Here is a 17,184-nt window from a genome sequence, read left to right on the forward strand (position 1 = left end):
TCCCCACTTTTTCAACTTCCTCTCACCTCCTTGTTCTGCCCGACTTTGCTCATCCTCACTGTACTGTTTTTCTCTTCTCTCGCCGCCGTCTCTCATCCATCCATCTATCACTACCAACCCCCCCCAAGCCCCTTTATGCTCCGTCTCCACTCTCTGAATAATTCAGGCAGCAGAGCTAGTGTATTTTTGGTTGTTTTCACCTCTGCAGCAACACAAACACAGCCCATACTAGTGCGCATGTACAGACACACATACTACTACAGCTGTGCAAGCGTGCACACACACACACACACCCTGATTCATACAAACAAGGTTGCCGACAGAAACAAAAGCTACCAGACTCAATGAGACCTCTGGGACTCACTTACTATGAAGAATCATCCTTACAAGGATTTCACACCATCACTGTGCATCTTGTCGTCTCTGCTCTCCCAGCAATGATTAATGATATGTGTCACTTTTCTATGTCTTCACAAAGTTGCACATAATCAAACTGTAGAGTAATGTGTGAGGAAAGACCCAACTTAGCAAATAGAAACTACCAGTGCTTGTTTGTGGTTACATGGATCACCTTCCTTTCTATTTGTTTTCTTGTGTGTGCTGAGTGTTGTGTTCAGCTGGTTTTACAGCATACTATAATACATTATGGAGTCATTATGAGTCATTACAGTTTGCTTTTATTAATTTAATCATTATCTTCATTATTCCCGCTGAGATCAAGAATCTATCATTAAGCAAAATGTAAAACCTGCTGAAGACAGCAGCACATTTACATACTCATTAAAGGCCAGATTGTAATCTGTAGCAAAAAAACATTTTAGTACATAAAACCTCCAGGCTCCACTTCATCCACTGGGCATCCAACATCAACAAATGCTTCTTTTAAGGCTGCATTTATTGATTTATTTATGTTTGGTCATTTGGGGGGCAGCAGAAAACTGACATCACCTGACAAAGTCAGCAAACGTGTTACCAAACAATTGCTTATGTACACATCCAACTGACATGGACGGATATTAGCATTCATTTGGAGTTGTTTTCCTGGCCTTCATGACGAAATGTAAGTCCAGTATTCTCCTTTTAGCTCTGTTTTTAAAAAATTAAAGTTTACCGCTTCATTCCCATTTGGGGGATAATTAAATCTTGTCGCTTGATAAAGGACAGACAAATACTCAAAGTCTACACCCTTGCTAGCAGAACTTAGGCACAGCTAGGCTTTTAGCTAAATGCAACTTGCAAACTTCTGCATGGCAACATCAGTATGACAATGCAAACACACTGATGTTTTAATGAATAGTGGTTGTTATGGTTGCTATTTTAGTTTAGCATGTTAACATGCTAACATTTGCCAATTAGCACCAGACAGAAGGCACAGATGGGAATGTCATAAGTTGTGCAGATATTTGGTTATAAACCAAAGTGTTGGGCAAACTGAAAAGTTGACCATATTGTGGTGCTACATGAAAATTCACCAACGTTGATACAGTTCATCCTGAAGGGTGAACATGAATGTATGTACCAAATTTCATGGAAGTCCATCCACTTGCTATTGAGACATCTCGCTTAAAACCAATAATATCAACATCATAATCATAGTAGAGGTAAAGTCAGGGAACTGCCAAAGACATTAGGAATCATCCGCTAGACAAGGAGATGACAATTTCAGTCCAACCTATCGACCAACATTCCCACCTCTAGAGCCATGGCGCTAGCATGACCAAAAATGCTAAAAATTTACTGATTTCAGTAATTTAAATGTGAGGAAGTGTTGGTTTCCTTTTCTTCTGATAGACCACTAATCACATAATATCTATAGATTTAAACAGTAATGAAAATAATTGCTACTTCCAGCCACATTGATAGTAGTGGCATAGTCACTTTCCTCACTTGTTTCTCTTTTAAAACAAGTCTGTGGGGACTTGACACCGACAGTGACACAACACAGTGTCCACAAAGTGTTTAGTTGAATTTGAAGGGAACAGACTGTCTAAGAGTCAAAGTAAGTGGGAAAGAGAGAAGCCTACAAAGGCGTAAAACAGTCACGTTGGACGACTGACAGGGTAAAGCATCCATGAAGATTGACACCAGTGGTCCGCCGGTGCCAGCTGTACCAGTCGCCTTGTGGAACTTTTCTAAACATGTGGAGAGGATGTGACTGATTTAAACTGTCGCTCCCCTTCAGGCCCCGAGGCTGTCTAAATGTTAATATATGGCTGTCTGACATTCTGGTGCTTCAACCACTGGACTCTGGGTCTCCACAGAGAGATGGGAGGAGGGGTGGAATGAGAAGAAAGAGCAGCCAAGGGGTGATATGAGAGCAAGGTGTAGATGAGAGGTGAGAGAGATTTGAGGTGGGAGAAGGAAGGTGTGAGATCTGGAGGAAAAAGTTTAATGATTAGAGTGATAAAAAGGATTTGACTAGAAAAAAAATGTGAGGGAAGGTGGATTCCAGGGAGAAGGAGATTATTAAAATAATTTGAAAAAGGAAGGAGAGTTATAGAAAAGGAAAGGAAAGAGCAGGATGGAATAGCTGCAGGGCTTAAGGGGTTTTGTGGGGCTGGAGGATAAAGACCTGCCCCAGGCCACTGGACCAAAGCCAGGACTCAGACACCTCTGCGTGTGTGTGTGTGTGTGTGTGTGTGTGGCCTGAATATGCCAAAAGCCCCTGCAGAGAGCCAGTAGAGCACATCTGTTCACCTGTGGATTCCTACCTTAACAGGGACTGTGGCCAGAGGAAACCAGTTTTGAACTGGTCAGACTTCAGTTGAGTCTTTTCTTTGCTCTGCAGGAACACAGCTGTCATATTCTCTTAGTTTGGCAGTTGTTTTCCCCTCATTTTCCCTTTTGTCAGGTAGACTCAGGGCAATGATTTATGCTGCGCCAAACTAGAGTGGGACATTTTATTTGTTGCATTTTTTATAAGGTTGAAGCTGCCTAATCAGGCAAGTAAGTAAGTGTTGCAGGAACTGCAGGTGGCTGATTTATTGGACATTTGTGTCAGCTTGCCAAATTGGAGAGGATTTGGTGAAAAGATGAGTCCAAAAGTTTGGGCTCCTTTCTTGCAGCCTCTTCCGTGATGTCCCCTCTTGCTTTAAAGGAATAGTTTGACATTTTTGAAAATATGCTTATTTGCTTTTCTGCTGAGAGTTAGAACAAAAGATCAATACTGCTCTCATATCTGTCCGTTCAATATGAAGCTTGAGTCAGCAGCCTGTTAGCCAAGCTTAGCATAAAGACTGGAAACAGGGGAAACAGCTAACCTCGCTCTGTCCGAAGGTAATAAAATCCACGTATCAGCCCGTCTAAAGCTCACTAATTAATTCCCCGAGCTAACTGGCTGCTCAAAGTTCCATAACTTGAGGTGAACATATGTAAAAATGCTCCCTGAAAGTCAAAAGCTCAAGTTTTAGCCTGGTGAGATGATATCAGCTTGTCACACATGTCTGTAAGCTGCCATCCATTCAATTTGTTCTTTGTTGCTGAGGTTGTTCGTGTGGTCCACTCTCATATTTCGGATTGGATTCAGGCTCAAACATGTACGGATGTATTTGAGTAGTTTACATTTCAAGTAAAGAATGAGAAAAGAAGTTAAATTTTGCATCGTTGATGTAGCCTCTGGAGCCGGTGGAAGTCTGCTGGGAGGCACTGTCCAGAAGCTGGCCAATCAGAACAGATACCCGCCCATCCCAAAAACTATTGCTTTGACTTCATTTGAGGAATCATATGATTTTCTGTTGGTAGTTAAAATTATTTGAAACTTATTGCATTGTCAAAACTGAAAGGAGGTGAAAGACAGCAGCAGGTTTTTCTCTTTGCTGTAAGGACTTTTCCAAATTTTCAAGGACATTTGCATTATATGCTTCTTCACTCATTACCCTCTTACAGTACAAGTTCACAAGCTAGCTAGACTACCAAATAGTAGCCTACTACCTACCTTCAGCTGTCTCCATCTGTCATGTGACCCTTGCCTCTCATTTTGTAGTGGTCCTTCGAGAGTCTCAGTTGACACACTACTAGAAGTGGATAAAATTGCAGGGTGGTGATTTAGAAACACAAAGTTTGTGATTTGTTGAAATGAAAGCTGGGATATGATCAAATGATCATGAATTCTATAGTAGAAACATTTCTATATTTATGTTATGAAGATTTTGCAAAAAGATCAAAGATTGTCTCTGGGTTTGTTCCCCTCAAGTAGGACGTGACAGATGAGGTGGACGACCCAGTGTTACCGTTGCTGTATGTGGTCTGTGTGTGTGTGTGTGTGTGTGTGTGTGTGTGTGTGTGTGTGTGTGTGTGTGTGTGTGTGTGTCCCTAAGCTCCATTCTTCTTTGGCACTTTGTAAATAAGCAGTCTCAAACCTTCTGTTTCTGTTCTTTTTTGGGTGTCCAACATTTCTCAAGCTGTAACTACTGCCTGGATCTCAACTAAGAGTATTTTTACTCAGCAAGCAGCAATCTGTGAAGACACACAAAACAGGTTAGCTTGTTAGCCGCCACTGGCTTAGCAGGCATTTTATATTTAGAAGTCTGGAAGAAACAGACAACATAATGAGTGTAATGGAACATTTGTAAGCAGTGAAGAGTCCATTCAATTAGTTTTGTGTGCAAGATTTTAGAAAAACACTAATGTTACAATCTAAAGTAGTGGTCTATTAGACTCATTTTAAAAAGACTAAACATGATGTTGGGTTTGAGTTTATATCTCATGGTTTGTGTCTGTGTGTGTGTGAGAGAGAGAGAGAGAGAGAGAGAGAGAGAGAGAGATTTTGACAGAGTGGCTTCTCTTTCATTGGTGCAAAAAGTGTTCCTTTTTTTCTCTCTCTCTCTTATACTCTTCACACACACACACACACACACACACACACACACACACAAACACACAGGTCCTTGTCAGCAGGTCACATCCAAATGGCACAACCAGCATCAACTGACTATGTAAAGCAGCTTGATCAGAGGAGAGCAGGTTTATGAACTCAAACGGCTTCACTGAATCAAAGCATTGATCAAAAGCTCATGGGGTAACTTCTGTTTGATGCTGTTAGGAAGGAGATGGCACAAATTGGCCAAAAATAGTCAAACCAAGGCTTATTTTTTCTGTTTTTTCTGTAATTTTCCCCATTATGACAATAATAATGATCAATACTTACTTACCACTAACTAAGCTGAGCCTCCAGTTTGCAGAGAGCTGCTCTCCAGTATACACTCAACAACCAGAGTAAAACCACTTTCAGACAGCAGACACATGTATGAAGTGGGTCTACTTGACATGCGTTTTCCCCACATTACCCATTCAGACACAGCTGTCACCCTGATTCTTACTGATAGCAGTCTATCGTGGAGTTTCATACATTTCACTGATAAATCAGTGAAATTACATAGAATAATTACCAGATAAAAACTAGCTTTCTGTTTGACTTCTGATCACATACGCTTTCTGTCCCTCTCTTTCTTTTGCAAGTCAGTTAAATGACATTTACCTGTTGGTATCATTGAATTGTCATTTCAAATGTCATTTTTCTCGGGTGGACAGTCTCATTGAGGGTCTAAGGATTAGGGATGTTGTATGCTGTACAGATTGTAAAGCCATATAAGGATTGGGCCATATAAGTAAATATTGACTTGACTTGACCTACAGTACCAGTCAAAAGTTTGGACACACCTTCCCATTCACTTGAATGAGAAAGCATGTCCAGACTTTTGAGTGATACTGTACATCACTGTGGCAGTCTGAATGGGGTATAAAGTTGTAACAATTTAAAAAGTGATCCTTCAAGATTATAGCTGACTGGATGATACTCACAAAAGGTGCGGTAACTTCTTGAATATCAAGTGATGGGATCATGAGCAGCAAACCAGCACCTGCTCCACCATCACTATAATCAAGTTATGGTCATCATATTTGATGTGTCAAGTTGCTATTATTGAACCTTACACCTTCACAGCATGAGTTTTGGTTCAAACCATTATGCGGAGAGAATAACCCACAGCAACATTTGATTATAATTATGGTGCATTATAGCCGTTTGTGGAGCCACAGAGATCATAAAAAGTTTTGTTTTTTTTTAAAATGGGACCCTAGTAGGTCCCCTAATGATATTTAGATGGAAATATTTTCTGAGAAACATTTGTGTAAACACCTATCTGTGTCACAATGATTTATGTTGTTTGGCAGCAAATAGAGTTCGGTTTGTTCCGGCAGAAAACAGAGTTTGGTTTGCATCGAGGCACTTCATTTTAATTGCAAACTTCAGAAGCATGTGTTCACTCTGTGAGGACGTTCCTGCTCACCTCTGATCTCAGCAGAGCAACTGACAACAGTATATGACAACTGTCTCTCTCCTTTCTCTCTCTCTCTCTCTCTCCCTCCATCCATCCCTGTCCTCTCACAGGCTGACTGTCGCTCCAGAGAATACCTTCGCATACACTTCCCTGCTGCAGATACATGAATCAAACAACAAGGTAGGTGACAAAATGTACACCATACACGTGTGCATTCTCACGCTCTGATTTACACACTCACACAAATTGCATGTGTGATACCTTGGCAAACAGTCAGAGAGAAATGATTTGCACAGTCTTAAAATAGGCTTAAAAGCCACAGCAAGTGACTCATAAAGGAATTTCCTCAAATCCTAAAGTAAAGCCAAGTTTGTTGGTAGCAAGCCCTAATTATTCTCATCAAATTTTCTGTTTAAATTAAGCAAATTTATTGTAGAGGAGGATAAACACTCTGGCATCTTCAGAAACGGTTTCAGAATTTGCCAGAAAATATCTTTTCCTAAATTTCTTCCGTCTGGCTTATTAGCTTGAGGACAATAGGGAGAGTAAAGCAAGAGAATAGTTTAAATCAAACCATTGAAATTAAAGTCATACATCACAAACACTGTGTAGCCTACATTACACAGGTCATGATCCCTGTAAGGATCATTTTTTTGTTTTATCCTCTGTCAGCAGGGACATCAGAGGTCACAGAGGAACACTCAGCTGGTTGGAAGTCTTTGTTTTGCTTTAAGATGGAAACTTAAACTCAGGCTTCCTGTTTCAGTGACTGTACACAACTCTATTCTGCTGCAGCAGCGGGGGAAAGTTTAAGAGTTTAAGAGGCTTTGACAGTTTTTCTCTGCATTTTTGGAAGGGTGTGGACGGGGCAGAGGTGAGCTAGGGATGCTTGAGGTTAAGCAGAGACACACAAGCAGAGAGAGAGAGAGGGAATGATGAGGAGAGAAAAAAACCTTTGATCCTGTGATTCTCATCTGAAATAACAGGCGGCACCGCTCACTTCGACCCTACCTCCCTCATTACCGATCAAAGCCACGGACCGTTAGCACACTCAGATGCTTCGAAGACTCAACCATCATTCGCTGTCACTCTCGCAAACTAAAGTAGTTTCAAACGTGCACCGAATCTAAAATTCGGGAGCGAAGTACAGCCGCTTGTGTGAGCTCACCTATACAGGTTCGCTCACAGTGGCTCACACGCAGGCATACGAGGGTGTGTGCATTCTCACATCCCTCAGCATTCCCCACTGGGAAACATAATGGGATGTCCGTGTTCATCCACTCAGAAGCTCCCTGACGTGGTGAATCCTCTGAGCGCGCTCCGCTCTTTGATCAGCCTCTCTACAAAGAGACTGAGACAGGGAGAGAGGCTTTGTGCTGAGTATGCAGGGCTATAGCAGGTTCCTCTAGGCCTTAACCCAGCTTTACCCTTTCACTCACTCAACAGGCCGCAGGCACGTTTGATCAGATGCACTGTAGCTGGTGAGCTATGCGCTGCAGGCACATGATCTCATAGGTTAGTTATAGCAGGACTAGAATTTGTATCCATGCATCATTATCACCAAGACAGTTTGCTGAATATTTGATGGATACATGACTTATGAGATATGTCTGCAAGACCACATTTACATGCAATTTGTATCTGGGCACATTATCTTGATGATGACATTGTTCATGGGCCTTGGGTTTAATGTGAAAGGTGTTGCTACTTACTCACCAAGAGTTATCAATGTGACTTTAAGCACATTGTTTTGGTTTTTCAGTGCATAACTTTACAGTTTTGGGTCAGTGTCACTGCTCTCATCAGTGTTTTTCCAGTGGTTTTCAGCAGAAAAGCTGTGATAGACCCGCTGTATACTACATGCCCAGCACCAAACTGTAGACAAAGTTAGTGACTAGATGGGAAACATAGCATCAGGTAGCTTAAGATCACATGGTAATGCCAGGTGTAAAGGAGATCTTAGAAAAACTACGTCACAGATTTTAGTAAAAGAAAGTCGAGAAGTTGGGTCTTGGAGTGGAGATGATCTCATCTCGTTTTTTTCAACAAGTCCTCCAAATTAAACAACAAAATATGTCATTGGTCTCTGTACTCCAGAACAACATGTAGAAGTGTTTTCTGATCAGATGTATTATTTGTAATGTGCTTTCCAAATGGGAAAAGAACAGCAATCCCCCTTGTAAAAGTCTGATGTTTTCAGGATTCCTTCAAGATTAGACTTTCCACAAAAGTCTATCCCATTTCAGCCTAAACAGTTCTCAGTTCCCTACATTTTTTTCACCACTTCTCTCACAAATTTCATCCAGTCTTGACCAAATTTAGTACATCAAATATTTGAATGAGACTGAAGAAAGCCATGTTGATCTATAACAGACTGCCAAGTCTCATTTTCCCAGCTTTCTAACATTTGTAGCTACACCAGATATATGAAAATTAAGTCTAAATTATTTTGCATCATGTTACATGTTTGTAGCAGTTAAGGAAACCAGATAAAAGAAAACCGTTCATATCTTCTTTTTAAATGAATATTGGTTTTTATTTAGGTGTAACTGCCAGCAATGGTGGTTTGCAGCCATTTTTTCACTACTTTTTTGACACTTCTGTTCTTTTCAACAAGTGGGAGATATTGTAGCTGTCAGAAATTCCACAGAATTACAACCACAAGGTTGACATGAACGGTTTTTACCTCTCAGCTGCTCGTAATTGTGGTCTGTATGATGTGATGTGAGCATGGCAACATCCCTAATACTACTGGACGGGATGTTTAGGTATGTACAAGTTATTGCAGGTTGTTTTTTTTTTTTTAATCACAGTGGTGAGTGTTTTCTATTATTCAAATGTAGAGGATTGTGTAGCCTTGACAGAGAAATGTGCTCTCTCAGTGGAGCTTCAGGGCTTTAGCATCCAACAGGTACACAGCCTGATACACCAACAGCAAAAGGTTTTTGAAGGAAGAATGTAGCCTTGTGTTATATTCACCGACACCATTTTTAATTGCCTAAAAAAAAAAGATGCTTACAGGATTTGAAAATAGAGGCTATCTCTAGAGGAATGGCTGGCAGTAGTAGTGACCATAACTTAGCTTCAAGACCGGAGCACTCGCTGGCTTCTTTACTTTAAATCACTGCACTTTTTTGAAGATCCATCAATTTTGTCTTTTACCTTAATCTTTTTCATGGGCTGTCTTTGTGCAACCAGGCAATGTTTGTTAGGTATCAAATGCACCATAAATTGTCACCCCTCTTTTTGCACACATTAAACACAGGTAGAAAATCTACCTATAGCTCAGAGTACCACAGAATCAGGCTGAACTCATTCCAGCGCTCACCTGCACATAGGCTCGGCGAGCGATAGGCTCGACAGCTGACTGTGGTCTGTGTCCCCGGGAGGCAGAGGAAAAGAAATAAGAGTTTCTGTCTCTGTCAAAGAGAGAGGAGAGAGACATGAAAGACGGAGCGGCAGGAGAGGAGATGAAGAGATTCGAACAGAGGAGGAAAACAACAGGGGTGCAGAGGGAGGGAAAGAGCAAGAATGAGGGAAAATCAATGTCTGTAAGAGAGAACAAGACTAGGTCAAAACCTAGTATGTGAATGGACCTGGTATGGTCAATGTGTGAAATTGTGGCCAATTTGTCAAAGGGACAGTCCGTGGTAGTGAAGTAGCATCACATGACATGGTTAAGCTACATTTGAGTAAAAAAAGGTTAATGCATACTTTCCACTCATATCTTGGGATGTTTGATGTTGTTCACTCCGTTGAGTGTTTTGTCAGAGTGATGGTTATTTGGATGTTTTAACTGCGCGCTCTCTCTCATGCCCCTATCCGTCTTTTCTCGGTTGATGATCATGGAGGCTGCGGTGGACGTTGTAAATGAAAGTTTTGACAGCATTTTGGGTACAAATTCAGGAGGCTTATCTCCGGCTGGGTTACCGCAGTTACATTCAAATCAAGCGCACCTTCAGAGCAGCCGCCCCACACTAAATTGAACAGTCTACATGAGTCAAATGTTTTACTGCAAGACTTGTGTTTTAATGCTCGTCGTTCATTGTTTGTGATGTGAAAATGTCACAAACAATGAACATGAGCTCAGAGCAGAAACACAGTTACGGAAAGCCCAAAATGCCATTAATAGCCACTGTTCACCTGATTTAAATTAAAATGCCGTATTTATTCATCCATCATCTCGTGCAAATTCATTTTTAAAGGAGCAACAGCCAATGGGAAACCTCCAACACTTGGCCAGCCGATGAGGATCTAACGTCATCACTCACTCACTGACTCGATGACTATTTTGTTGTTTTCATTATTTAATTTATCTAATGAAACACAGCACAAAAAAGAGGAACAACTTTGTAGAGCTCATGCTACATTGTATGGTCACTTGTATGAGAAATATTGTGACTATGGTACAACAGGAGGAGACTTGTAGCAAACACAAAATGCAGCATTTGGCAGTTCTTATACTTCAAGAGCTTTTTTTTTTTTTTTTTTTTTAAGAACAAACAGTAGATTAAAGTTTTTCTCATGTTGATTAACAGACAAGAGAGACACTCCACTTTTTGCTCAAAGTATCAGGGTACATCAATGTTGTTTTTCAATTTTAAATATGTATTTCATCCTCAACACCAAGTAGCCCAAATTTGGGAAAAATGAACTGCACTGTCTAAAGGTGCAGTATGTTGCTTATAATGCTACACTGTCAGTTTCCAGATGTCCTCCTGGTGAAAATGATAATATTCTTGTCGAGGCTAAATCAATAACACATACAGCACAGTGGCAGCACAGTGTAGAGGTTATTTCAACAAGGTTTTCCTTGAAAAACAGAAGTCCAAGTCAATATACTGTGAAAATATACACAGAAGTAGATCAAGATACAGTTAGGTTAGAATAATAATTTGCTGCGACATATCAACTCATCCACTTAATACAACAATGCAAATGCACTATTATGTTTATTTCATTCTCTTTTTTTAAACTGGTGATGTTCTGCTGGCAGAGCTGTGCATCGGCAAAATATTCCCATCAGGACGTGTGATTTCTGTTGTTGTCTATTTGTGCTTTTGATTAATTAAATATCAAAAATAATTTCTTTTTGGAAAGACTTTTTAATGATATTTTTTCCTTAATTTGATACTAAAACAGTATATGTGATGAGACCAGTAATACAGGGAGAGAGAGGGTGATGATAAGCAAAAAAAGTTGATTTTTAAACAACTTTGAGTGCTATTATGTGTGAGTTATGTTTAAAGGTTTTAACATCATACACCAAACACCATCGTCCCAGACTATCAACATGCCATCAGGAAAGTGTTCAGTTTCAGCTGTGGAGATTGTTTTAATCAACTTCATGCTGTTATACAAACTTTACTGCCCTTTTCAAAAACACTTTAAAAATGTCATGGAAAATGTTGCAGAGGCAGTGGGCCCAAGGTTGGACCGAGGAGCTCTGTTGGGAGCAGCCACTCTCATTAAAAAGTTATTGTGGTACAAGGACACAGCTTGTTGCTGGAGGTATTATTCAGAGTCAGAATTAACTGGAGGACTGAGCTGCAGAGGCAGTGAAAGTTTCATCGCCCTCCTCCTCCCCGTTCTTCTCCCCCAGAAACACCAGTCACACCGTAAATCACTGTGTGATTTTTTTTTTTTTTTTTTTTTAAACTCCATCACCCCATTTCACTTCACTTTGGGTTGAGATGAACCTGTTAAGTTTGAGTTATCAACAAACTGTGCCACCATGGATGAATGTGTGTGTACATGTGTTTCTGTCATAGGTCACGTTTTTGGAGTTTTTGGGTTTGCTAGTTTGATTTCTACAGAACTTGGTCAGTGTCACTTTTGGGTTTTTTTTTTTTTTTTTTTTTAGCTCAAACTCACAATCTAATGTTAACGAGGTGCTTTGATTTTTAACAGTTTTACTTTAATGTTGACAGAGATGCATGCATATATTTTGAATTTTGCCCGTTAAACAATGTTTTATGTCTTCGACATCATTAATCATAAATTTAGCTGTATTGTTTAATATTTTATTTTTTAATTTGTGCACACACATTTTTAATTCAAGAGCACAAATGAGTTACATTATTAGGAACACTTGTGCCATGACTCAAGGGATGGCAGCATCGATCGGTCAGTTGGTTGGTTAGTCAGTTTACCACTTGGGTCCAGATTACACACTAAAAATCACTGCAGTGTTTCCTCTATAATTGTACAGGCCTGGTGGGCCACCAGGCCAATGAGAGGCCCCACTGAGCCAAAAAAATCTTTTCTTTAATGCCAAAAATAACTATCAAATATCCATTCATTCAAAATCAATAATCATTTGCGTTTAGGAGCCTCTGTGCGGCACTGTTCTGAAATGTGAGTCAACCTCTGTGTCGTTGCCTGGGAAACTCTTGACACGATGTGAGTGCCTTGTCTCTTTAGGGGTTTTTTTGGTGCGTACCACCAGGCCTGAAAAAAATTCTATGGGAAACACTGAACTGGGTTCAAATTATACCCAGTTTTAGTCAACATAGCACCAATATAACACTGGGTTAATATTACCCAAAATAACTGGATTGCTACTGGATAAAGTTAACTCAGTGTTCTATTGGTGCTATATTGACCCAAACTGGGTAAAAGTTTAACCCAGTGATTTTTATAGTTATACATCTTAACAACTATGGAATGGATTGCTATGAATTTCAACACAGACCTTCAAGCTCCCCACAGGCTGAATCTTACTGACTTTGGTGACACCTGACTTTTCATCTACAGCCATGGGAGTGAAAGCTTTTTTAAGGACTGTGTACACATTTCTCCTGCACAACTATATATTATGTACTATGTAACTTCTTAATGATTTTCCTCGATTTCTCAGTGTTGCTCTGTTGAGCCTTCACTGTGTCTCAGTGTAGCGTAAACCAGCACTAGCTTCTATGTGTGTGAGGGTGAGTGTCAACCCAAAACTATAAAAACTTGCTGGAGTTATTTCTTCCTATTGCATAATACTCTCCACTCATATGCAAAAAAGCTTCAAGCGACAACTGAGGACAACTGAGAAGTCTTAAATTTATTCATCAAGTACCACCATGAGGTTGACATTTTTGGTTTTGAGTGGAATATCTCATCATCAGTTGGATGACTTTTAAAGCTTTCAGAATACTTTACATACATTAATATGAAATAATTTGTATCTAGTGTTAATTGGAAAATGTTGGCATGCTAACATGCTACACTAAAATGGTGAACACAGTAAACATTGTACCTACTAAACATCAACATGTTAGCATGCCTTCTGACATTAGCATTTGGCTCAAAGCACCACTGTGTTTTAAGTGTAGCCCATAGACTGTATATAAAGATAGATGTAGCAAGGTGTGACATCAGTCACTGGTTTGCACTGCACACAGCAGACAGCAAAGCTACTAATAAGTCTTAATTAAATCTTATTAGCAGAGCAATAATTTCCAAAATGACCTCCAGCACACTGATTAGAGGACCAATATTAAGTGATTGAGACCATAATGACTCATGGAAAAAAAATATCGACTTAGTATTTCTAGAGTGAAGTTGAGGCTTTTTGAATGGGAGTCTGTGGCATTGCACTTTAAGGTACTTCCACATTAGCTTCAACCTTAAGCTGTGGTAGTTGTTGCTCGGTATAGCCTCACAGAACAGCTTGTGTGGTTGTTATTATTATCATTATTATTATTATTTATTTATTTTCTACTTAATGTCACCAGGCTTCCTTCAGCAATATGTAAACTGGTTGGCATGTAACTGATTTGGTAGATTGGATTGGATTTATTATAAAGATCAAGTTAATCAACGCTTTATCTGAAAGTTTGCTGTATCAACATGCATGTGTGTGTGTGTGTGTGTGTGTGTGTGGCTCAAGTGTGTCCTGAAGGACTGTAGCCTCTGGCTGTGTGTGTCGGGCTTCGGCCCAGACTGACCCAGACTGTGGAGCAAACAGTTATGACGCCAACTCTGCTTCGAAGGGACAGTAAATAAAACATGTTAAGGTGACTCAGGGGCACAAAGCTTTAATGATATTTTTTCTCTCCGCCTGTCTCTAGTTCTCTGTTCTTTCTCTCACAAACATACTCTGAAGTCAGAAAATTAAGTGAACATAGAGAAGTAGGATTCATTTGTTTGAATCCCCTCTGACTGTTGGTGGAGAATTATGAAGACTAGCAAGGCATCTTTTATCTGCTGGTCCATCTATAATAGCCTATTATTATCATCATATCTATAGAATTGTGCCAATAAAGTAGTAAATGTTGAGATCTGTGAAGTCTGATGGGGTAAAAACACAAGCAGTCAGACAATCAGGAAGGTTTCAAACAAACCCTCAGGTAATCCAAACTTATTGGCAAACACACAAAAACAACCTCCTTGTGGAGTGAGGGGTCGTTACTGACATTTCGGATGTACTCACTTTCAGTTTTACCTCCAAGTAAAGTTTAGAGGCTAATAGAGCTAATTTTTCTTTTCTAATTATCACCTTTCTCTGCAGTTTCCCTCAACTCTACGGAAGGTTTACCTCCTTTTAACACATTGTTTTCATTTGTTTTCCAACCCTCAACTTAACTGCTTGGTTCAGTCTCACCTTTCTCATCTACCTCGTTTCCAGCAGCAGAAGGTTGCTGTTTTCAGCCAAAAAGCTCTGTTAAATCCACTGAGTGCTACCTGCTCAGCATCCAACAGCAGGCAGACGAAGTAAGTGACTAGCTGGTGAACATTACGGAGCCTTTACCAGCTAAAGAGCGTTTCTGCTGTTGAAGCTCGTTCTATGGAAGTTCATGTCTGCTGTTTTTTGGTCCTTTCTATTTAAAAAAAAAAGAAAGACACAAAAAAAAAACATGGAGAAGCTATTAACTGAGGGGATGTCAAATTATAAGATTTTATATGTTGACTGCAGACTACAAACCTTCAATAAAACAGGTCAACTTACAGTTAAAGTAGCCCTTTCCTTTTCTTTAAAGACCCCCAATCCTTGTGTCAAAAACTTTTTTATCACATCCTGTTTGAGTGCAAAGTAATTCAAATGTCACTGCATCATCGCTGTTTGTTGTGCTCTTTCTTCCACAATTTATCTTCTCTCTCTCTTTCTGTGTGTGTGTATGCATGAAATATGATCATAAAACAGAAAATGCTCCCTGTTCAATATGATGTTAAAATCAAAGCTAGAGTTACGATTAAGCCATTCTTCTTGGTATTAAGGATCACCGCAGGCAATTCCACTATTGCTCCGTTGTTTCCTTCTCTTATTTGTCCTTGTTTTACCGTCCACCACTTATTGTTCCCTCATTTGTTCCAGTTTTACTGGCTCAGCTTCATCATAATTTGATTGTGCTTTGTATAAATTCCGCTGTCCTTAATCTGTTCTGTGAGACTCATCCCTTATCTGTTAGGACAATGAAATCACTGGCACATTAAGCTTTTTGTTGAGATATTAACAGATGGACTCATTTTGAACTTGTCAAGCACAATTTTCAGTCAAGAGTAGTTGTTTTTTTGTTTTTTTTAATTAAATGACTCTCCAGCATTTTTGGTATCCATGTTTTCTGTCTTTTTTTTTTTTTTTTTTTTTGCAGCTTTTTATCACTTGACCCTCCCGACGCCTTAATCTGTCTTTCCCTCCCTGCATTCCTCCCAGTGGAGAGAGTTGCACAGTGTGCCTGAAGCAGCGGCAGGCAGCGAGCAGGGCCAACATAGTACAGTAACTGTGTGTGTGTGTGTGTGTGTGTGTGTGTGTGTGTATAATGTATGTGTGTGTGTGTATTTATGTATTGAAGTGGGGGATTGAAAGAAGAGATGATCGGATGATAGGGAAGGAGATAAATTGCAAAGAGGTCAAAAAGTGTAAGGGTGGCTAGGGGGTTTGTGCGTGTGTGTGTGTGTGTATGCTGATTTAGGGGGCTGAGAGCAGAGATGATAGGGAGGGAAATAAATCAAGAGATGGTTTGAGAGTTAAAGGGTGGGTGGGAGCGAGAGAGAGAGTTGACATGGCATCATTGGTGTGTGAAAGAGTTTCTCTCCCTGTTCATTCCCCGCTTCTATTGGCATTCTGTCATCTGTTTCCACGCCAACAGAGATACAAATTGCATAGGAAAGAGAAAAAAAGGGGAAGAGAAAAAGTGCGTGCTGCACATTTGTAGAGCAAACCCTTAAAGACTGACTCCCTTGCAGGAGGAGGAGGGGGGTGATGGGGATAATTTAAAGGGAGTTGCTGAAGGAGAAAAACCGATGCTTGATGTGGAAGTGGAAGCCTGCAGAGAGAGGAAAGACCCTTCCCTCCCTTCCCCTCTTTCTCTCTCTCTCATTATCCATCCACCCTCCTGTCTGTCTGATGCGGCGGAGGAGAAAGTGCATCCATTTCATCATGCCTGGCCTCACACAGAAAAACCCTCAGCATCGCGTTTTGCGCCACCTCGCCTCCCTCTGCCAGAACGCCGCCATGCGCCGCTCAAGTGTTGATAAATTGCCACCACCTGCCTCATTTTTCACTACCGCCGCCTCGTCGTCAAACACATACGCACTGACACAAAACCCCTGTGGACTCCTTGGTGATAACAAGAACAATCGGTGGAATGAGAGATGGGAAGACAGAGGGAAAGGGCAAAAGGGTGGGCGGATAAGTGGGTGGGGTTTGGGGGGGGGGTGGGGAGGGGAGGGCAGAAGAAGAAAACAAGCAGAAGCAAACATGACTTATTTTAGCTTTTGACGGATAGGTAGAGAATGGGACAACACAGCTTGCCAGTGACAAAGTCACTGTCACAGAGAACTGAATGCCTTTTTAAGGCACTGCAGAAGAAGAGTCCAGTTTTATTTCAGTTGAATAAGTCAAACAAATGGGATCTACTGTCTACAGGTGTTACTTTAATAGCTTCAGGAGGAGAAATAAACCTGGGAACAGGCA

General features: G+C 40.5%; 1 protein-coding gene across 3 annotated transcripts in view; it reads left to right on the plus strand.

Annotated features, from left to right (window-relative positions):
• LOC122979208 (endonuclease V-like) overlaps positions 1-17,184 on the plus strand; it is an 81,322-nt gene that overhangs the window by 27,493 nt on the left and 36,645 nt on the right. For 2 of the 3 annotated variants that reach the window (XR_006402817.1, XM_044346465.1), the window contains exon 8: positions 6,389-6,458. Coding sequence is in view for 2 of the 3 variants with exons in the window: in XM_044346465.1 (XP_044202400.1) it covers positions 6,389-6,445 (57 nt within the window). In the remaining variant the exon portion in view is untranslated. Of the gene's footprint in view, positions 1-6,388; positions 6,459-6,950; positions 9,962-17,184 lie in introns of those variants that run through there. The other variant, XM_044346467.1, reaches the window with a different exon arrangement.

The sequence above is a fragment of the Thunnus albacares genome, chromosome 3, assembly GCF_914725855.1.
Source record: "Thunnus albacares chromosome 3, fThuAlb1.1, whole genome shotgun sequence".
Classification (NCBI taxonomy): Eukaryota; Metazoa; Chordata; class Actinopteri; order Scombriformes; family Scombridae; genus Thunnus; species Thunnus albacares.